Raw genomic sequence first — 22,662 nt, forward strand, 5'->3', positions numbered from 1 at the left:
ATTGAAAAAGTTTCTTCAAATGCTCTGCAAGTGTACACACGATCGGATTTTCCATCGGAAAAACCTTGGATGTTTTTTTCGACGGAATTTCGCTCAAGCTTGGCTTGCATACACACAGTTACACAAAAGTTCTCTGAACTTTCGACCGTCAAGAACGCTATGACGTACAACACTACGACGAGCCGAGAAAATTAAGTTCAATGCTTTCGAGGATGCGTCAAATTGTTTCCGAGCATGCATCAGAATTTTGCGCGTCGGAATTGCTACAAACGATCGGATTTTCGAATAGGAATTTTTTCCGTCGGAAAATTTGAGAACCAGCTCTCAATCTTTTGTTAGCGGAAATTCCGACAGCAAAAGTCTGATGGAGCATACACATGGTCGGAATTTCCGTTCAAAATCTCACAACGGACTTCGTGTGTACACATGCATTACAATTCAGCACTACCACAAATTTGTGGCAAGTTATCCTTGCTATCTGGGAGTGGGGCAATTGGGCAAATTTCCCCAACGTATAAAGATATACTTTAGAGAAGAATTTTTCTTTAAGATACCTATTAAGTTGTTGTTTGTTCCCTGTCCTCATAGGCAGAGAATGGTAGCGGGAGGCGATGGCTGCTGTCCTCTCCAGATTCTGACTTCATTATTGAGAACATCATGAACCTCCTAAACTCCCCAAGTGATTGGACAGCCAGTAACTGTGCCTTGGTGCTCGCTCGCATCTCTATGTGCCATGAAGGCTGCTCCCGGCTACTAGATCACCCAAAATCGGACATGATATTGAGGAAAATCATTATGTCACTACATGCAGATGAAGCAGGTGAGCTGGAGAGTCGTCAAAAAATGGATGAACTATATGTCTAAACAAGAGATTTCACTTGGTTCACCCATCTAGGCTAAACCACGTACAGTAAAACCTTGGTTTGAGAGTAACTTGGTTTGAGAGCGTTTTGCAAGATAAGCAACATTTTTTAATACATTTGAGCGGGGTGGAAACATTCTGCACTTGTAGCCTATGTGTTTCTCTAATTAAAGGTAACCTTTCATCTTTTATCTCCAATGTATGTGGTTTCCATTCTTTCACAGGCTGTGGACTGAATGCAGCATTTACTCTTGGACGTCTCTGTGACTCTGACACTGGGAGGAGGCGCGTGCTGAGCCTACCAGAAGCTGACATGGTGGTGAGCAGACTGACTGGAGGAAGGCTTCCTATTTGTCAATTAGAAGGAACTTCAAACTTTGCGGAGAGATCTCCATAGTAAAGTTGTGGAAAGAGACTACATAGACTGTCAATGCTAACCTTCTTCTGAAAATGCTAGTCTAGTTTAGTGGCTGTCATGCTGATCCTCCTTCTTCAGTACTTTCTGAACCAATGACCCAAATAGGGCAGCAGTCAGTAAAGTCTGTTTGAAGGCCCTGAATTGGCATGGCAGCCAGACAGCTAAGCATTAATCGGTGGCTTGCCTTGTGATTGAGTTTTCACAGCTGGTATTCAACTTGGATGCTGATTTCACTGTCAGGTACCCTAGCCACTAGAGGGAGCACCTTTTACTAATGTATCTGTATATTACATATGGTAATAGAAATATGGCACTGCAAGTAATAATGTTTTACTTAAAATACAATCTATTGAGGAACACCTGATGTCTTTAACCTTCAGGTTATACTGCCACCTACAGGAGGATTGGACACTGGCAAAAAAATCTGTGTGCCAGCCCAGGGTAACCCCCTCCTACTACCAGCATGCCTAATATTTTACTAGTATCCTAGGAGGATGGATGTATTTTCTTCAGCTCTGCTGTGTAAAAGGACTAAGCTATTTTTTGCTAGTACCTTTTTATTCTACATTTTTTTTTTTTTTTAATAAAGGTTCTTCTCTGGATCACTGCTAGACACTGTCTCTACATTTGCAGTTATACCGTGCAATCGTCCTCAGCCTGGCTTTTAGAGTACTCCGTCTGGACACCATGAGACCAAAATTTCACAGTTCCGCATGGGATGCTTTACAGAATCAGTTCTGGTAAAGAGTTGGCTGTGGAGCACTTTCCCTTGTCCAAAGCCACTGGCATTGCCTCAGAGCTTGCCCTGTCTTTGAAGATCCCAAGGCCTTGTCTCATACTAGGAGCCTATACACTGCCTTACTGTCATGCAGTTGCAACATGACAACTGACTTGTCATGTTGACTGCAACGGACTTGCCCGTGTCCTTAGCAGCTTTCGAGCCATTGGCTGCAGAGACTTTGACCCTGAGTCACTTCAGTTCTTTACTGATGAGCTTACCTCTGAGGAGTCACTGTCTAATACTCGCAAATCAAACCAGACCTTTTTAGGTCTTATTGATTCAGCGTTCACAACTCTGAAACTAGAGAATCAGCCTGTTGCTTCTACCAATTCTGTTTTCAATTTTGGGTCTTTAAAATTCCTAAGGCTGTAAAGTCACCTTTGTGGAGTGGCAGTTGTACATGGTACTTGTTTCAGTACTGTTATTGAGATTATGTATTGCTCCTTGTTTTTGTACAACTGACAATGTATCCTGTGTGGCCCTTTTTCTTTTGGGTCACTTAATTGCTGTGTACATGTCTTTTCTTTTGAATTTCAGTGATCGATCCTCATTGCTCCAGACTGTCCCTTGTGGATGTGATCCATCAGCCAGGTAGGCTTCAGCAGAGACTATGTGACTCCTTCGTGCCAAGCGCATCATCTTCTCACATTGAAGGTATACTTGGTTTGAGTCTCAAGGCTTCCACTCTAGGAGTTTCTCTGTGGGATGAAACTCCTCCTTCCTGCAGCTGGGTATAGACCAGAATTTGTCTCTCAGAATTACCTAGGGCCAGGTTTCTGCCTTTTCAATCCTGTTACAGAGCCTATTGGCCTCCCACTCCTTGATGAAGACCTTTGTACAGGGGGTTTCTTATGTATAAGAGTAAGGAGCATTCTTCCCACTGACCATTACACTATTGTGTCATGAGTTGTAGATATAGTAATTTTTAGCAGGGGTTCCCTGATACCAGAAAGTTATTTCAAGGGCTCCTCTGTGTTCAAAAGGTTGAGAAAATCTGGGCTAGGAAGAAAATACACTGCTCAAAAAATTAAAGGAACACTTTGAAAACATATCAGATCTCAACGGGCAAACATCTCATGCTGGATATCTATATGGATATGGACTGGGTAATGTGTTAGGAATGAAAGGATGGCACATCATTTGATGGAAATGAAAATTATCCACCTACAGAGGGCTGAATTCAAAGACACCCTGAAAATCAAAGTGAAAAAATTATGCAGCAAGCTAGTCCATTTTGCTGAAATTTCATTGCAACAACTCAAAATGGTCCTCAGTAGTTTGTATGGCCCCCAAGTGCTTGTATGCATGCCTGACAACATCAGGGCGTGCTTCTAATGAGATGACGGATGGTGTCCTGGGGTATTTCCTCCCAGATCTGGACCAGAGCATCACTGAGCTCCTGAACAGACTGAGGTGCAATCTGGCAGCACCGGATGGATCAAAACATAATGTCCCAGAGGTGTTCTTTTGGATTTAGGTCAGGTGAGCGTGGGGGCCATTCAATGGTATACATTTCTTCATCCTCCAGGAACTGGCTGCATGCCCTCGCCACATGAGGCCGGGCATTGTCGTGCACCAGGAGGAACCCAGGACCCACTGCACCAGTGTAGGGTCTGACAATGGGTCCAAGGATTTCATCCCGATACCTAATGGCAGTCAGGGTGCCATTGTGTAGCCTGTAGAGGTCTATGCGTCCCTCCATGGATATGCCTCCCCAGACCATCACTGACCCACCACCAAACCGGTCATGCTGAACGATGTTACAGGCAGCATAAAGTTCTCTGCGGCTTCTCCAGACCCTTTTTTACGTCTGTCAAATATGCTCAGGGTGAACCTGCTCTCATCTGTAAAAAGCATGGGGTACCAGTGGCGGACCTGCCAATTCTGGTGTTCAATGGAAAATGACAATCGTGCTCCACAGTATCCGGCAGTGAGAACAGAGCACACTACAGTACGTCGGGCCCTCAGGCCACCCCCATGAAGTCTGTTTCTGATTGTTTAATCAGAGACATTTACACCAGTGGCCTGCTTGAGGTCATTTTTTAGGGGTCTGGCAGTGCTCATCCTGTTCCTCCTTGCACAAAGGAGCAGATACCGGTCCTGCTGATGGGTTAAGGACCTTCTACGGCTCTGTCCAGCTCTCTTAGAGTAACTGCCTGTCTCCCGTAATCTCCTCCATGCTCTTGAGACTGTGCTGGGAGACACGGCAAACCTTCTGGCAATGACACGTATTGATGTGCCATCCTGGAGGAGTTGGACTGCCTGCGCAACCATTATAGGGTTCAAGTATCGCTTTGTGCTACCAGTAGTGACACTGACCCTAGCCAAATGCAAAAGTAGTGAAAAACAGTCAGAAAATATGAGTAGGCAAAAAAAAATGTCAGACACCTCCACCTGAAAAAACATTCCTGTTTTGAAGGTCGTCTCATTGTTGCCCATCTAGTGCACCTGTTGTTAATTTCAATCAGTTTCAACAGCAAAGCATCTGAAACTGATTAACAACCCCCTCTGTATACACCCCTCCCCCTCTGCTACTTAACTGACCAGATCAATATCCCAGGAGTTCCGATTCAAAAGTGTTCCTTTAGTTTTTATGAGCAGTGTATAATTTCTGTACCCAAAATCCATTGATGGATGCATGTCCCACTCCTCTGGATTTATGACCATGCTCTTAATACTGAAAAACAGGGGCATGCTTGCAGTAGAAGAGATTATCCTCCAGTATTTTTTTTTGTAGGCAGCAGTATAACCCAAAGGTTAAAGGCTTCCTGTGTCCGTACAATAAAATGAGTACAACAAAAGCATCCTTATGCTGGCAGAAGCCTTATGATGATTGATAAGCATGTGTTCATCCCTTGATAAGTCTAGGTCTCTGCACTGGATGCCATGATGTCTGAAGGAGATGCCGGAGGGAGTAGGAATGCCTGTTTTGCTATTACTTGCCTATCTACCAGCCAGGCTGGCCACCAGCACGTCTTGAAGAGCGAAGGCTTCCCCCGCGCTTTGGATACGCTCTGTCACCTCTTGCAGTCTGCAGAACAGGAGTCCTGCTGGTTTGCAGCTATGTAAGTGGTAGAATTCCAGTTTTGGTTCTTCAAATTCTGTGTTTGTGTTTAGTACTTCCAGGAACAGGGTAAAAACACTGCCTACCAGGAGAAGTTCAATGAATATAAATGTCAGCACTGTTTTCAACACTGACCATACCTTAGGCACCTGGCTCTTCGAATAACAGGGTATTTGCATTGGAAATAATTTGTGTGAGGCATCAAAACTGGGTTTGTTAAAGAGTATTGCCTCACTAGGGATACATTTGTATCTACTAGTGAGGACAGATACTGAAGGGGGGTTGATTCTCACTTTAGGCCAAGGAATAAAATCCTGACAGAAGTTCTAACCTTTTACGCTATCCAGTGTTTGGAAAAAAAAAAAAACTTTTTATAGCTGTAATTTGGCTTTAAATAAATATGTGCTTAGGGGGTCACAGAGCAAAGATGTATGTATGGGCCTTAAACCATAATGTGGGTCATTTCTAATCAAACACAGGACAGAAAGTCCACCAATTAAAAGTGTCAGTATGGATGACAATCAGCAATATTCATTTTACTTAACAACTCTTGTCAGATCCCAGAAAACGATCCTTTAACTTTTTTAATTTTTTTGTAGAACCATAAAGATGCTATCCAAGTATCCTCCTGGTGTGGTGCGACTCCGCCAGCATCCGTCTTTGGAGGCTGTTCTTAAGGTAAGATATTGCTACACTTTACAGATACTAAGATATTCTGAACTTTCTCCATCTGCCACAGTTGGATGTGTCCTGTTTCTCCTATGTATAGCCTTGTGAGAAGAGCAGAGTTACAAACTAAAGGAAATCTCATTACCAGGCACATGAGAAGTAATTACTTCTCTGGCCAAACCTGTCATTTTGAAGTACATTTGAAACTTGCAAGGTATTTAAAGTAGAACTAAAGTCCCATTGTAAAAAACTGTGAGCGGGCAGGTTTTTATTGCGGAAGAGACATGCACATAAAATACCCCTATCTGCCTGCCTGCCGTCCTCTCCGACACTGTAAACTGAGCTGCGCATGCAGATTACAGTGTCGGGTCAGTCTCCGAGTGCTGGGATGACTGTGCATGCGCTGGATTGACGTCGACCCCTGTTGGCCAATGAAGAGGCCCAAACACCGGCCCTCAGAAGAAGATGCTGGTGTTGCCGCCGGACTGTTTGACAGGTAAGTATGGAGACTTTTTTTCCGCTTTAAACCTAGGACTTCAGTTCTCCAATGCAAGAGTTTTAACAGAACCCTGTGCTGAGAGTCAGTGATACTTAACTCCACTTTTGTTGATAAAAAAAACAGTCACTGATCTTAACAAAAAGCTGTATGCTCTACTAGGTCCTTGTAAGTCTGGTTCCTGAATGGGAATGTATGCATTAATTCTAATAAGCTGATGCACTTGCAGTCTTCTCTTTAGAATTAATTAACCCTTAAAGAGAAGTAACTAACACTGAGAACCGAGCGATCAAACACCGCCGATCGCTTGGTTCTCAGAGCTCCATAAGCAGAACCGCTCACTGGAGAGCTGTGCTTGGAGGGGGGTGGGAGAGGCCGGCTCAGGCTCTCAGCAGCTCGCTGAGAGCCTGAGCTGGGTGCTAGTGCGAGCTGGGTGCTAGTCCAGACATGTGGGTGGATCCCGACTAAGCAATCTTTCCCGAGCCTGGTCCTGTTCTGTGACATCAGTCGACAGCAGACTTCAGTCCACTGTCTGCTGAAAACGGGTCACAGGAGTGAAGAACAAACTGCACTCCTGTGATCCCCAGGAGAATCACAGCCAAACAAGCTTTGGCTGTACTTCTCCTTTAGGACGTATCTCACAAAAAATATAATTCCTTTTGCAGAGGGTGCCTCACATTTCACTTGTATCTTAGTGTAGAGTTCTGAGAAAATCAGTGAACCAATCGATTACACAAGCATGCAACAACATTTCTGGGGAAGTTATGTATACCAGTACAGAATGCCTCAAGCCATATCGCTTTAAATTTTACATAAAATTACAGCAGCTGCAGATTGAAAAGGAAAGGTAACTTTTAACCCATCAATGCCCCTTTTTCCAAAATTGGAACAGTAGTCATTTGGGAGTTATTTATATTCTATTTCTCTAGGTAACATATGAATTGTATGCACAAATAAAAATTTCAGCTTTAGGCATAAATGGATTAATCACATTAAGTTACAATTTAGCTTGTGTAGCAATTGCATATGCTATATTATTTTTTTGTTTTATTTGCGCTATTTTTTTTCCATGAAAGTGGAGTTACCCTTTAGAGTTGAACTCTAGGCAGATATAAAAGACAAAAATGAATCATTAATACATCAATAAATGTATTTTTTTTTAAATGTAAGCAGTGTGGGTGCCTGAATTTCACCTGGTATCAGATACCTACAGTCCCTGTACAGCAGGGCTAAAGTGATAGAGGAAGAAGCAGTAGAAGGAGATGATGAGAAGCATGCTAATCAAGGGGAAAAGCAGAGTGACAGAGAGATGAGCCAACCTCTGTGGCAGCTGTGCATACTAGCCAATAAGCTTCTATCAGCCTGTTCAATTAAGCTTTGACATAAAAAAGACAAAACAAATGAAAGCTGGTTGGTTTCTATGCAGAGCTGCACCTAATTTTCCACTCTTTAGTTTTAATAAATCAACCCCATTATGTATATATTTCTCTCTGTTTTGCTGCAAGAAATTTTCCCTAAATTCCTGTATAGTGAAAACATTGCACAGTGACAGTGAGGGGAAATCTAGTCAGAACCACAGGAAGACATTAATATTTGACAGGGGTTATTATGCTTCCCTACTCTATCCAAAGCTTAAATAAAACATTTTGGTTGGACATTCCCTTTAAATTTAAATTAACTGGGTGGATACTGTGTCAAAACTGAAAATGTTTGTTTTGTAGAATATACAGCTTTTGGGGGGAAAAACAGTCTATACCCTGCCATCCACACGTCTCATGGAAATATCATTAAATATTTGCTGTTATATAGATGGCAAAACTTTCTTCAAGTAGAAGCAGCTATTACTGCCATTAATCAGAACATGAAGGGTTGCAGTTGGTTGAACTAGAAATATTCTCCATTTATGTCTTGGGTAGTCAACCAATAATTACTGGAAATACATCATCCCAGACCAATACACTTTGTATATTCCTTTGTCTAGTAGAGTCACTATAGTTAAAGAATAGTTAAATGGCCCACTGCCCACCCCTTACCCCCCTAGTGTCTTCGGTCACCATGGAAAGGTGGCCCATAAATATTTTACTGGCAATTCTGCTGTCACAGGGGATTCTGAGTAGGACTACATTGTGAGTAATGGAGAACCTGTCACTATGGAGATGGTCGCTATGGTTGCTTGCTTGAAAAGGCAGCGACTGCGAACTGGACATCGAAGATAAGTTCAAGTAATTGGCTGTCTGACAGATATCAAAAAGTGTTTTATGGAGGAGTAAAGGCGAAACAAAAAAATTGTGCAAAACCCACAAAACTGCTGCCTAGGCTCTGGATCACATGAGCAACAATCAATCAGTCATTTAATTCACGGCAAGTAAAATTTTATTTTTAGTGTTTTTGACAATGTGATTTGTTAATGTTGACATAAACTATGGGCTCACATCAAGTTGCTGAACAAAATTCAAATGAGGAGGCGTTTTGACCAATGGCTGTCATATAAGCCCCTTTCCAGTCAAAAACTTTGATTGGGGGGCTCATAATGAGTTCATATTCAAACACAAGCAAGTCAGCCGAAGAGGACTGAAGACACAGCATAGTTAGCTATTAACAAGCCAGTCAGCAGTCAGGGAGTAGAATACATCATCTAGTGCTGCTTCTGGAGGCTGTTGATGACAGCTGAGTTCTCAATCTATCATACAAGAGAGAGATAACCAATGAAAATGACCTATGCTCAGTAGAAGAAGACTGTCAAAGGCACGGAGTCCCAATATACAGTATAGTAACTGGGTTAGACCTAAATACTTGCTATATGGGTAAATTAGCTGAAAATGGACACCTTTAAATTAAAGTAATTTATGTTTGTAGCAGCAGCTATTTTTTGTCTAGTTGTTTTGTCTTTCCCTATTGTTATATGCATTGTTCAGCATTCATATTTGTGCATCAGAATGTTGCAGCATCACATACAGCTGGAACAGAGTTGTTGGAAGAAGTGGAGATGACATTACAGAACCTCCAGCGCCTCCCCCGGCCTTCCCCGCCTATAGCAAAGATCCTGGAGTCTGGCTCAGTAATGGTGGGTTGGCAGGACTATATTCCCCGCAGTGGCCTCCCCCTCACTTATAGGTGAGTAATTGTTTCCGAATTTGCTTCATCATCGCTGTGATTCCTAGTAAAGCTGTACTATAGATAGACAAGATAGCAGATATTAACTCCAATAAACATCTCAGTGCCCTCATAAAACTGTCAAACTTGCAGGCTTGAGTAATTAGAAATTTTAATAGGTATCCATCCTCATCTTAGACATATCAGTTGTTTAACTGTCATAAATAGCTCAGCTGGTGGAATGGCTAATATGCATTCCTGACTAACTGGGTATTAGCAAAGAATGAAAAACTACAGGGTATTTCATTACTTCTGAAATAATAACAGAATAAGGATATATTATGTTAGCAGCGTTTTAAGCCCAAACACCCCCATATTAAAAAAGTATGGGACATATTACCCCTCCCAGGTAAAGTAGACATCCGGTACCCCTCTGCTATATGACTTCATTAAAATAGTTAAAGTGATTGTAAAGTCTTGTTTTATTTTTTTTTTATAAAAATTACAAACATGTTATATACGTATCTGCTCTGTTTAGTGGTTTTGCACAGAGAAGCCCAGATCATCCTCTTGTTGGGTTCCTTTTTTTGGTGCTCCTGGCCCCTCCCTCCTGTTGAGTTCTCCCACTGCAAGCAGCTTGCTATGGGGGCACCCGAGGCAAGCCACAGCTCCCTGTGTTCATACTCTCCTCATTGGCTGACTGACTTTAATTGACAGCAGCGGGAGCCAATAGCCCTGGGCTGCTGTCTCAGCCAATGAGAAGGGGAGTCCCGGACGGCTGAGACACTCCTGCAACATCACCGGATCTAGAGGGACCTCAGGTATGTACAGCGGCTGAGGGGGGCTGCTGCACACAGACGGTTTTTATCTTAATGCATAGAAACTTCTGCCTTTACAATCACTTTAAGGCAGTATGGACCACTATGAAGCAATGTGCACTTTCCTCACTTTACCTTTTTATTTCCTTCCTGTTCCCTTTCATTCCCTCTTCCTCCTTTTTCTCTCCTGCTCTTTTTCTTTTATCCCCTCTTATTTTCCTTCTTTTTTCCATCTCTTTTTTCCCTTTCCTGTTCATTTCCTCTTATGCCCTGTACACACGATCGGTTCGTCTGATGAAAACGGTCCGATGGATGGTTTTCATTGGAACAAACCGATCGTGTGTGGGCCCCATCGTTTTTTTTTTTTCCCCATCGGTGAAAAAAAATAGAACCTGTTTTAAAAATCTCTGATGGTTAAAAAACCGATAGAAAAAAACGATCGTCTGTGGGGAAATCCATCAGTCAAAAATCCAAGCATGCTCAGAATCAAGTCAACGCATGCTCGGAAGCATTGAATTTCATTTTTCTCTGCACGTCGTTGTGTTTTACGTCACTGCGTTGGACACGATCGGATTTTTAACTGATGGTGTGTAGGCAAGACTGATGAAAGTCAGCTTCATCGGATATCTGATGAAAAAATCCATCAGTCCATTTTCATGGGATGAACCGATCGCGTGTACGTGGCATTACTCTTTTTGTTTTATTTTCTCTTACTTCCCTTTTTTTTCCCTTCTCTTTTTTTTCCTTTCCCTTTCATTCCCTTTTCCTCCCTTTTCTTTCCTACTCTTTTTCTTTTATTCCCTCTTACTTTCCTTCCTTTTTCCTTCTTATATTTACCTTTACCTTTTCGTTCCCTCTTTCTCCTTTTTCGTTCCTACTTTTTTTTTATTCCCTCTTTCTTCCCTTCTTTTTCCTTCTCTTTTTTTCTTTTACATTACTTGTCATCTATCTTTTACATTTCTTTCCTTCCTGTTTCCATTCTCTTTTCCTATCCTTTCTCTTTATTTTCTGTTTCCTTTTTTTACCTTTCCTTCTCATTTAATTTTGTTTTTCCTTTCCTGTTCCTGTTCCTTTCCTTTTTGACCTGTTCTCCTGTTACGTATATTCCTTTGTTTTTTTTTTGTTTTGTTTTTTCCCTTGATTTTAAACAAGTCCCAAGTAATTAAAATGTAGATTTAATTTAATTTTAAATATAGTAATATAGTAATGGCTATTTGCTCTCTCTACAGTCTCTTTGATGGCGATAAACTTCTCTACCGGGGACCTTCCTTCTCCTATGTTATCCCACACTGCAAACCTGGACAGCACCATCTTAAACTAGTCATGGAAACAGAAGGAGATTGTAGCCCAGACAGTCCAATCACCACTGTGACAGTGGTGGAGCCAACACCTGGATGCCCAACAGGATTTCAAGCTGTGGGTCACACAACCACCAAGGTGAAGCTAAGCTGGAACCCACCACTGGACTCCAGCACATACGTTAAATATTATGCAGTATATCGAGACGACATCCTGGTGGAAACCACAACTCACCACACCTGTATTGTGGCAGGTCTGTCGCCTTCCACTAGTTACACATTCAGTGTTTGCTCCTGCAATGCCAGAAACAACAGCCTGAAAGTTTCATTGGTAACAAGGACGTTGGACAGAGGAAATCATGCTCCAGATAGGCTGACAGTCTATGTCATAGGTCGGAGTGAACTTTTTATTACATGGGAGGTCCCCAAAGATCCTATTGGTAGATTTTTCAACTATGAACTCAGCATGAATGGGAAGTCAGTTTACCTTGGTACAGAACGCTCCTATGCAGCACGGCGCCTTACCCCCAACACCGAATACACTTGCATCGTCTGTGCCATCACCAGTGAAGGTCGCTATGACAGTCGCCCTGTCACCAAGCGCACTGCCAAGGATGAGTACAGCAATCTGAACAAGTATGGATCCATTTGTTTGTGCAGTCTCTGTCCATTTGATGGCTATATACCATGACACCTACTGTATGTCTTAGTTGATGTGTGTGCTGAGACCATCACTTTTTCTACAAAACAAAGGGCACAGTCCCTTCACTGTACATGTGCAACATTCATACAACATTCTAGTGCAGTAGAAAAGTCATGGGGGGGTTTCTAATGCCGGGTACACACTGTCGGACTTTTGACCATGCAAAAGTCTGTAGTGAGTCCGACGGAAAGAATGAGAACAGGTTCTCTATCTAAGGTCTGTCGGTCTTACGAAAAAAAAAGTCAGATGGAGGCTACACACGGCCAGACTTTACTAGAAAAAAAGCCTGTCTGACTCTTTTTCTCGGAAAGTCCGGCCGTGTGTATGAGGCATAAGAGTTACCAGGGTGTTTTCCATGCTATTTCAACAGGCATTCCCCACATAGGATCATTGTAAATCTCCCCTGACTAAGCACTTGCAGAAGTATTCATGTTGAAAATATTCTGCGTGTGATGTCAACTACTTCTATGGCCCAGTTACCTCACGCTATATTCAGATTGATCCAATCACTTGCAAATGTCAGAGTGTGTATAAAATGGGTTTGCTCTCTTCTAGACAGACTTTTAATTGTACTGCACTTCAAAAGTCTTGGTGATTTTATTGCCACAAAATTCTAATTTAAAGCTGCCCAATTTTATAGCTATTATAAAGGTGCAAAATGCATTAACCCGCAGCAACCACTCAGGGCTAAGCTTTTAGTGAACTATTTCAGTAAACTCAAATCCAATTGATTGCTCTGGGTTGCTGAAAATCATCACAGCCTCTTCCATTGCTTTATTGTATAAGGCAGGGGTCTCCAAACATTCTAAACAAAGGGCCGGTTTATTGTCCTTTAGACTCTAGAAGGGCCAGACTTTGGCCAGCGAGAATGGAAATTTTCCTGGCATCAGTGGTAGTAAGCATCTGGTATTAGGGGAGGAATAGTGCCCCATCGTTGGTATCATAGGGAGGAATAGTGCCCCATTAGTGGTGTCAGTGGGAGAAATGGTGCTCCATTGTCGGTGTCAGATGGCAGAATAGTGTCTTGTATCAGTGGTAGGGATAGTGCCCCAAGGGCCGGATAAAGGCAAGCAAAGGGCCACATCTGGCCCTCGAGCCACAGTTTGGAGACCACTGGTATAAGGCCTGGTTCACAGTAGTGCGATTTCAGATGCAACTTGAGCTACACAGAATTGCATGACAAGAGAAATCACATTATTTTCAATGGTGCCATTTACCTCCATGTGACTGTGCAGTGTGATATTGAAAAAGGTTCCTGTACTACTTTGGCGTGATTTGAAGTGTGATTAGACTCCATAGAATATGTAAATCACATCCAAAATACATCCAAAGCCGTACTACATAATCACACTGCAAATTGTGTCAAAATTGCCCAATTGTACCTGAGTGTAAATGTGTGTGTTGTTCTTTTGTTAGTGTAGTTTACATCAATGTCTTCCCTTGGTAACCTCCAAGGAGATAATCCCCGGGCATCCAATAAGAGTGTAAATCTCTAGAAAGCATGTGCAGATTAGCTAATATTGATTACAATCGCTGATCTCTGTAGCGAAGCAGAGTCTTTTGAAGATCGATAACAATCTAGAAGAGAGGTTTCTGCAGAGTTTCAGTTTAAACATCAAGGAAAGTTCAGAAGACTTGCATGTACAATATCTTTTGGCTGAGTTTATGCCCTGAACATGACAGGGGGGAGCATAGAGATCAGATACATTTTTAAATCTGATCACTTTGTCTCCTGAGTAGGGATGAGCCGAACATACCCGGGTTCGGTTCGCATCAGAACGTTCGAACAGACCGCGGGTTCGCGCGAACATTTAGAACCCCATTGAAGTCTATGGGACTCGAACGTTCGAATTCAAAAACGATCATTTTAAAGACCAATATTCAATTTAATGTTGGTAAACGTCTTTCAGAACCCGGGTCTTGCCCCAGGGAACATGTATCAATCGAAAAAAATATTTTAAAAACGGACGTTTTTGCGGAGCAGCGATTTTAATGATGTTTAAAGTGAAAAAAAAAAAAATGAAAAATTCCTTCAAATATCACACCTGCTGTGTGTCTCTAGTAGTGGCACATGTTTAGAAATGTCCCTGCACAACATTAAATTATTATAAGAACAAAGTAATTTAATACTGGTTGCGCACGTGCTGTGTGGGAACAATATCTCGATTATTTTAGGGGTGGTGGGGGGGTGGCATTATCTTTTTGGGAAAGCAAAATTGTAGAAAAAAGGGCACCCCTCAAACATACTGTAATTGTAGCGCAACAAAGAGCCACGTGCAAAGTATTGCATCAAAAATTGTTATTAGGCGCCCTTGTTACACAGGGGCATAAAAATGTGTCCGTAGGCGCAACATAACACTGCAACCCCTCCCAATATCTGTAATTGGAGCGCAACAAGGAGCCACGTGCAAAGTATTGCATCAAAAATTGTTATTAGGCGCCCTTGTTACACAGGGGCATAAAAATGTGTCCGTAGGCGCAACATAACACTGCAACCCCTCCCAATATCTGTAATTGGAGCGCAACAAGGAGCCACGTGCAAAGTATTGCATCAAAAATTGTTATTAGGTGCCCCTGTTACACAGGGGCATAAAAATGTGTCCATAGGCGCAACATAACACTGCAACCCCTCCCAATATCTGTAATTGGAGCGCAACAAGGAGCCACGTGCAAAGTATTGCATCAAAAATTGTTATTAGGTGCCCCTGTTACACAGGGGCATAAAAATGTGTCCATAGGCGCAACATAACACTGCAACCCCTCCCAATATCTGTAATTGGAGCGCAACAAGGAGCCACGTGCAAAGTATTGCATCAAAAATTGTTATTAGGTGCCCCTGTTACACAGGGGCATAAAAATGTGTCCGTAGGCGCAACATAACACTGCAACCCCTCCCAATATCTGTAATTGGAGCGCAACAAGGAGCCACGTGCAAAGTATTGCATCAAAAATTGTTATTAGGTGCCCCTGTTACACAGGGGCATAAAAATGTGTCCATAGGCGCAACATAACACTGCAACCCCTCCCAATATCTGTAATTGGAGCGCAACAAGGAGCCACGTGCAAAGTATTGCATCAAAAATTGTTATTAGACACCCCTGTTACACAGGGGCAGAAAAATTAGGCCTTAGGCCACGTGCAAAGTATTGCATCCAAAATTGTTATTAGGCGCAACATAACACTGCAACCCCTCCCAATATCTGTAATTGGAGCGCAACAAGGAGCCACGTGCAAAGTATTGCATCAAAAATTGTTATTAGGCGCCCCTGTTACACAGGGGCACAAAAATTAGGCCTTAGGCCACGTGCAAAGTATTGCATCAAAAATTGTTATTAGACGCCCCTGTTACACAGGGGCACAAAAATTAGGCCTTAGGCCACGTGCAAAGTATTGCATCAAAAATTGTTATTAGGCGCCCCTGTTAAACAGGGGCAGAAAAATTAGGCCTTAGGCACTGGTGGCGGAGCACAGAAAAACAAAATTTCTTACTAGCTAACAGCATGAAAAGTGAGGAGGAGAAGGATATTCCATCAGCAGCACAACAGGACAGTCACTCAGCATCAGCAGTCTCAAAGGGATCTGATATTTCAACACAAAATTCTTATTCAGTAACATCAGCATCAGGTGCTTGGTAGCCGGTGTTGATCCAAGCCTGATTCATTTTGATGAAGGTCAGTCGATCAACAGAGTCGGTGGAGAGGCGTACCCTGTGATCGGTCACAAAGCCTCCAGCAGCACTGAATGTACGTTCTGAAAGAACACTGGATGCAGGGCAAGCCAGTAGCTCAATTGCGTACTGTGCAAGCTCTGGCCAGTGATCCAGCCTCAAGACCCAGTAAGCCAGAGGATTTTCCGTGGGGAAGGTGTCCAAGTCGGATCTTGCCGCTAGGTATTCCCGGACCATGTAAACCAGACGCTGGCGATGGTTGCTGGAACCGGTCAGACCTTGGGGCTGCGGATTAAAAAATTGTCTGAACGCATCGGTCAGACGGCCACCTTCTCCACCGCTCCTTCTCTGACTCACCGAAGCCTCAGCAAGACGTTGTCCAGGGCCAGGTTTTGGTAATCCCCCCGGTTCTGGGAACGCATTGCACAGACCCTTCTGCAAGGCCTCCCGCAGTAGTTTCATCTTCTGCTCCCTCTGCGATGGCAACATAAGATCCGTTACCTTACTCTTGTAACGTGGATCAAGGAGAGTTGCCAGCCAGTAATGATCCCTCTCCTTGATAGCACGTACACGAGGATCCTTACGCAGGCTTTGCAGAATCAGGGAGGCCATGCAGCGTAGGTTTGCAGAGGCATTCGGGGCACAGTCCTCTGGGTCACTGAGGACGACAGGATCCTCAGCCACCTCATCCCAGCCACGTAAAAGTCCACGTGTTCCTTGGGACTGTAAATGATCCCTTGAAGACTGCTGCTGTTGATGCTGAGTGCTAGGCTCCACCTCCATGCTGCTGATACAATCCTCCTCCTCCTCCTCTTCCTCATCCTCCTCCTCCTCTTCCTGTGTTCCAGGTGGGCAAGCAGGAACAGTGTCTGGATAAAGGGGGCCTTGAGAGGTAAGGAAGTCCTCCTCTTCCTCCCTCTGTTCTGCCTCAAGGGCCCTGTCCATTATTCCACGTAGGGTGTGCTCCAACATGTGAATAAGCGGGACAGTCTCACTGATGCATGCACTGTCACTGCTCACCATCCTCGTGGCCTCCTCAAATGGTGACAGGACAGTGCATGCATCCCTGATCAAGGCCCACTGGCGTGGTGAAAAAAACCCAAGCTCCCCTGAGCCAGTTCTGCTGCCATATTGGCACAGGTACTCATTGATGGCCCTCTGCTGCGTGTGCAGCCGCTGCAGCATGGCCAACGTAGAGTTCCATCTGGTGGGCATGTCACAGATTAGGCGGTTCTTGGGCAGGTTGTATTCCCTCTGGAGGTCTGTCAGCCGAGCAGTGGCATTATATGACCTCCGGAAATGCACACAGACTTTCCTGGCCTGCCTCAGGACATCCTGTAAGCCAGGGTACCTGCCCAAGAACCGCTGCACCACCAAATTGAGAACATGCGCAAAACAGGGCACATGGGTGAGTTTTCCACGTCGCAGGGCAGAGAGGAGGTTGGTGCCATTATCGCTGACCACCATTCCAGGCTTCAGCTGGCGTGGCGTCAACCACCTCTGAGCCTGCCCCTGCAGAGCTGAAAGAACCTCTTCCCCAGTGTGGCTCCTGTCTCCCAAGCACACCAGCTCTAGGACCGCATGGCATCTCTTGGCCTGCATTCCTGCGTAGCCCGTCGTACGCCTACGGAGCACGGCTGGTTCTGAGCCAACATCACCACAGGAAGAGGCCACAGAGGAAGAAGAAGAGGAGGGGGTGGAGGAGAGAGGTGTGTCACAAGCAGTTGTAGTGTTTTGGAGGCGTGGTGGTGGAACAACCTCCAAAACTACTGTGCCTTGACCTGCGCCCTTCCCAGCTGCCAGCAGAGTCACCCAATGGGCCGTAAAAGACAGGTAACGTCCCTGTCCATGCCTGCTGGACCATGAGTCAGCGGTAAGATGCACCTTACCACTGACCGCCCTGTCCAGCGAGGTATGGACATTGCCTTCCACATGCCGGTAGAGAGCCGGAATCGCCTTCCGTGAAAAAAAGTGGCGTTTGGGTACTTGCCACTGAGGTACTGCACATTCCACAAACTCACGGAAGGGGGCAGAATCTACCAACTGAAAAGGTAGCAGTTGAAGTGCTAGCAATTTTGCTAAGCTAGCATTCAACCGCTGGGCATGTGGATGGCTGGGAGCGTACTTCTTTCGGCGCTGCAGCAGCTGGGGCAGGGAAATTTGTCTGGTAATATCAGTAGATTGGCCGGATGTACTACCACTACTACGTTGTGACACACCTATTTCTACACCTTCGGTGCAGGCTGCAGAGAGGACTAGGGGTCTAGTGGGGTTTGAGGTCACAGAAGGGCAAGGGGAGGACCGCTTTGGTCTTTGGTGTGGGTCTTTCTGGTATGCCTGCCAACGAGCTGCATGGCAGGTCGACATATGTCTGGACAAGCATGTGGTGCCCAAGCGGGTGATGTTTTGGCCACGCGAGATACGCTTGAGACATATGTTGCAAACAGCAAAGGTAGCATCTGATGGACAGGTTTCAAAAAAGGCCCACACCAAAGAACTTTTGCTGTACCGTTGAGACACAGCAGCGCCACGTAATGCAGTTGGTGTACTGCCCTTAAGCTGACCCCTGGAGGGCTTCCTGCCTCTTTGAAGATGTGCCTGTGCCTCGTCCTCTTCCTCCTCCTCCTCTCTCCTACCAGGCACCCAGGTAGAGTCAATGACCTCATCATCCCCTCCCTCCTCATCATCACTGGCGACAACCTGGCAGTATGCTCCAGCTGGGGGAACATCACTCCCAGATTGTTGTCCCTCTCGGCCACCCCCTCTCCCTGGGCTCACATCAATGCCTTCCTCTATCAGTGTTCCGTCATCGGAGTCTTCAAAACGCTGTGCATCTTCAGCTAGCATGTACCCAACACTGTGTTAAAACAGTTCGGGGGACTCCTCAGGAGGACACGGTGGGACTAGGGAAGGATTGTGTGATCCCATTGTGCAGAGGGTAGAGGACGCCTTGGCAGCTGCTTTGCCAGACAAACTATAATCAGTCTGTGTGAGAGAGGATGAGGAGGATGAGGACGGCTTGGTCATCCACTCAACTAATTTCTCAGCATGTTGAGGCTCAACACGGCCAGCTCCCGAAAAGAAGGACGAGCGGCCACGGCCACGTGCTGAAGAGGATGCACCACATCCATCACCAGCGTTACCTCTAGATGCAGAGCCTGCTTGCCCTCGTGACTCTCTGCCTCTCTTTGTCCTTCCAGCCATAGTTATGCGTTCAGGTGTTATGTAACAAAATAGTCGCTGTCACACCGACTGCGTTCAGATGGTATTAAACAGCAACCACACAGTAAGAGCGACTTGGCTCAAGTGTAAAGTAACAAAGTAGTCGCTGTCACACCGACTGCGTTCAGATGGTATTAAACAGCAATCACACAGTAAGAGCGACTTGGTTCAAGTGTAAAGTAACAAAATAGTCGCTGTCACACCAACTGCGTTCAGATGGTATTAAACAGCAACCACACAGTAAGAGCGACTTGGCTCAAGTGTAAAGTAACAAAATAGTCGCTGTCACACCAACTGCGTTCAGATGGTATTAAACAGCAACCACACAGTAAGAGCGACTTGGCTCAAGTGTAAAGTAACAAAATAGTCGCTGTCACACCGACTGCGTTCAGATGGTATTAAACAGCAATCACACAGTAAGAGCGACTTGGTTCAAGTGTAAAGTAACAAAATAGTCGCTGTCACACCAACTGCTTTCAGATGGTATTAAACAGCAACCACACAGTAAGAGCGACTTGGCTCAAGTGTAAAGTAACAAAATAGCCGCAGTGACACCAACTGCCTTTAGTTGCTATTAAACAGCACGCACGCAGTAATAGCGACTGCGTTCAAATGCGATTTAACAGCACGCACGCAGTGACACCAACTGCCTTTAGTTGCTATTAAACAGCACGCACGCAGTAATAGCGACTGCGGTCAAATGCGATTTAACAGCACGCACGCAGTGACACCAACTGCCTTTAGTTGCTATTAAACAGCACGCACGCAGTAATAGCGACTGCGGTCAAATGCGATTTAACAGCACGCACGCAGTGACACCAACTGCCTTTAGTTGCTATTAAACAGCACGCACGCAGTAATAGCGACTGCGGTCAAATGCGATTTAACAGCACGCACGCAGTGACACCAACTGCCTTTAGTTGCTATTAAACAGCACGCACGCAGTAATAGCGACTGCGGTCAAATGCGATTTAACAGCACGCACGCAGTGACACCAACTGCCTTTAGTTGCTATTAAACAGCACGCACGCAGTAATAGCGACTGCGGTCAAATGCGATTTAACAGCACGCACGCAGTGACACCAACTGCCTTTAGTTGCTATTAAACAGCACGCACGCAGTAATAGCGACTGCGGTCAAATGCGATTTAACAGCACGCACGCAGTGACACCAACTGCCTTTAGTTGCTATTAAACAGCACGCACGCAGTAATAGCGACTGCGGTCAAATGCGATTTAACAGCACGCACGCAGTGACACCAACTGCCTTTAGTTGCTATTAAACAGCACGCACGCAGTAATAGCGACTGCGGTCAAATGCGATTTAACAGCACGCACGCAGTGACACCAACTGCCTTTAGTTGCTATTAAACAGCACGCACGCAGTAATAGCGACTGCGGTCAAATGCGATTTAACAGCACGCACGCAGTGACACCAACTGCCTTTAGTTGCTATTAAACAGCACGCACGCAGTAATAGCGACTGCGGTCAAATGCGATTTAACAGCACGCACGCAGTGACACCAACTGCCTTTAGTTGCTATTAAACAGCACGCACGCAGTAATAGCGACTGCGTTTCTGTGCAATTCAATAGCCCAGTTGCATTAACAGCGACTGCGCTTCTGTGCAAATAAATTGCACACGTGCAGTAACAGGTAATGCGTCTGTGTGTGCAATTAACTAGCACACGTTAAATAACACAGAATAATTATATTTAAAGTAAATCCCTAATGCAGGCAATACAACACGTTAGAGCGCTGCATGTAGAACAATCTCCTGCCTGATAGATAAACTAGCTGAGCTGTACAGTTTATAAATATATTGACAACGCCTAAGGATGTGAATATATTCTCTACAAACTGTACTTTTAACTATACTGACTACACTTCCTACTCTATCTATCTATCTATCTATCTATCTATCTATCTATCTATCTATCTATCTATCTGGTTAAGACACTGTGTCTCTATCTCTCTATCTCTCTCTGTCTGACTGACTGATCTTCTCTAGAACCGCCAACACACTACACTAGGCAGCCGTGCAGGCTGCCTTTTATAGTGGGGGGCGTGTACTAATCCCCCTGAGCCATAATTGGCCAAAGCCACCCTGGCTTTGGCCAATTATGGCTCTTCGTTTTTTGAGCGCTGTGATTGGCCAAGCATGCGGGACATACAGCATGCTTGGCCAATCATCAGCGCTCAACGCCCCAGTGAATTATGGGACGTTTTGCGTCACTCGAATTTGGCGCGAACGACCCGTTTTGTTCGAGTTTCGACGAACGATCGAACGACCGATGTTCGAGTCGAACATACGTTCGAATCGAACGCGGAGCTCATCCCTACTCCTGAGAATATTTGCTTAGGGCTTTTGGAGAATGGATGAGGAAAATGTTCATGGGTACACATAAGGAGACCATTTCTGGCAGATATCTTCCTGAGAATGGCAAATAAGGCCAGTCCTCTAACAGAAACAGCCTAAAAATTGATAGCACGGAATAGACACATGATGAGCATTGCTTGCTAGTTTGTGGGCAACCTAAAAGTTGTATTGTAACATACATCTGTTAATAAGGAAAGGCAGTCAACAAAATCAGCCCCACTTCCCTAGATTAGGTTGGTGGTGTGTAACATTAAATGTGATGTGTTTGTGGCTCCACTGGGAACCTTCTGGCATCAATGCCTGCTCAGAGCACTGAAACCTTCTGCCACCTAATTATATATTGATGGCAAGAGGTGGACCAACCATTAGGAAAGCAGCAAATGGTAGACAGTGAGGGCAGACAGTTACTCTCTACTACTTCCTGAAGTGGTTGCCAACATCTTACAAGTCTTTTCGGACAGCACAGGTTATCAGAACTGAATTTACATTTATACAGGTAACTCTATATGGTGCCATGACCATAATCTTATTATTTACAGAAACCAGACTGGGAGCAACCGACACACTAGCAATTCACCTACCCCAGAGGGAACTGAACGAAGTGAGAGACAGCCCCGCAGTGAGGGTATAAGGAGGAATTCTCTCACTAAGAACCAAAGTGTCCGGCTAGTCATACAGACCAGCAAGTCAAAAGGAGACGGTAAAGTCCCCACGACTAGATCCCGGTATGTAAAGCTACAACGTAGTATTAATATTTACCAAAAGATTTATTTAAAGGGTCAGTAATTTTTTTTTATGTTTTGGGGACTCTCTTGGTGAGGCTCTGGCTCTGCACACTTGCTGTGACCATTATGAGTGTCTCCCACTGTCCCTGTTCTGTTCTATAAAATCTATCCAGTTCCTTCATACACAATATATAGTGCTGATTCTTGAATCTCCTACTGCGACTATTCAAAATACCAGTGCCTGTATCTGATTGGATGCAGCCTTTGTTCAGCCAACGATTTTCTGCCTGGCTCGTTTGATTCATCATTCAAGAGATGTCGGATAGGAGACGGCCAACAAGGCCACCCACTGAGCAGATTTAAATAGTGTATGGCCAGCTTAAGTCTGTATAGCTCTGTCCCTTGGTACTAAAAAAATGAAATCCAGCATTTGAGGTTGGGGAGACAACTGTCAGATCTCTATGCAG

At 44.5% G+C, this 22,662-nt stretch overlaps 1 protein-coding gene across 2 annotated transcripts in view; it reads left to right on the top strand.

Moving 5' to 3' along the window:
* The window catches only part of LOC120914039, a 60,325-nt gene that overhangs the window by 21,491 nt on the left and 16,172 nt on the right, over positions 1-22,662 (top strand). For both annotated transcript variants that reach the window (XM_040324475.1, XM_040324474.1), the window contains exons 4-10: positions 589-820; positions 1,087-1,181; positions 4,930-5,126; positions 5,725-5,803; positions 9,226-9,404; positions 11,431-12,135; positions 22,010-22,195. In XM_040324475.1, the coding sequence (XP_040180409.1) occupies positions 589-820; positions 1,087-1,181; positions 4,930-5,126; positions 5,725-5,803; positions 9,226-9,404; positions 11,431-12,135; positions 22,010-22,195 (1,673 nt within the window). The remainder of the gene's footprint in view (positions 1-588; positions 821-1,086; positions 1,182-4,929; positions 5,127-5,724; positions 5,804-9,225; positions 9,405-11,430; positions 12,136-22,009; positions 22,196-22,662) is intronic.

Source organism: Rana temporaria, chromosome 9 (assembly GCF_905171775.1).
Source record: "Rana temporaria chromosome 9, aRanTem1.1, whole genome shotgun sequence".
Classification (NCBI taxonomy): Eukaryota; Metazoa; Chordata; class Amphibia; order Anura; family Ranidae; genus Rana; species Rana temporaria.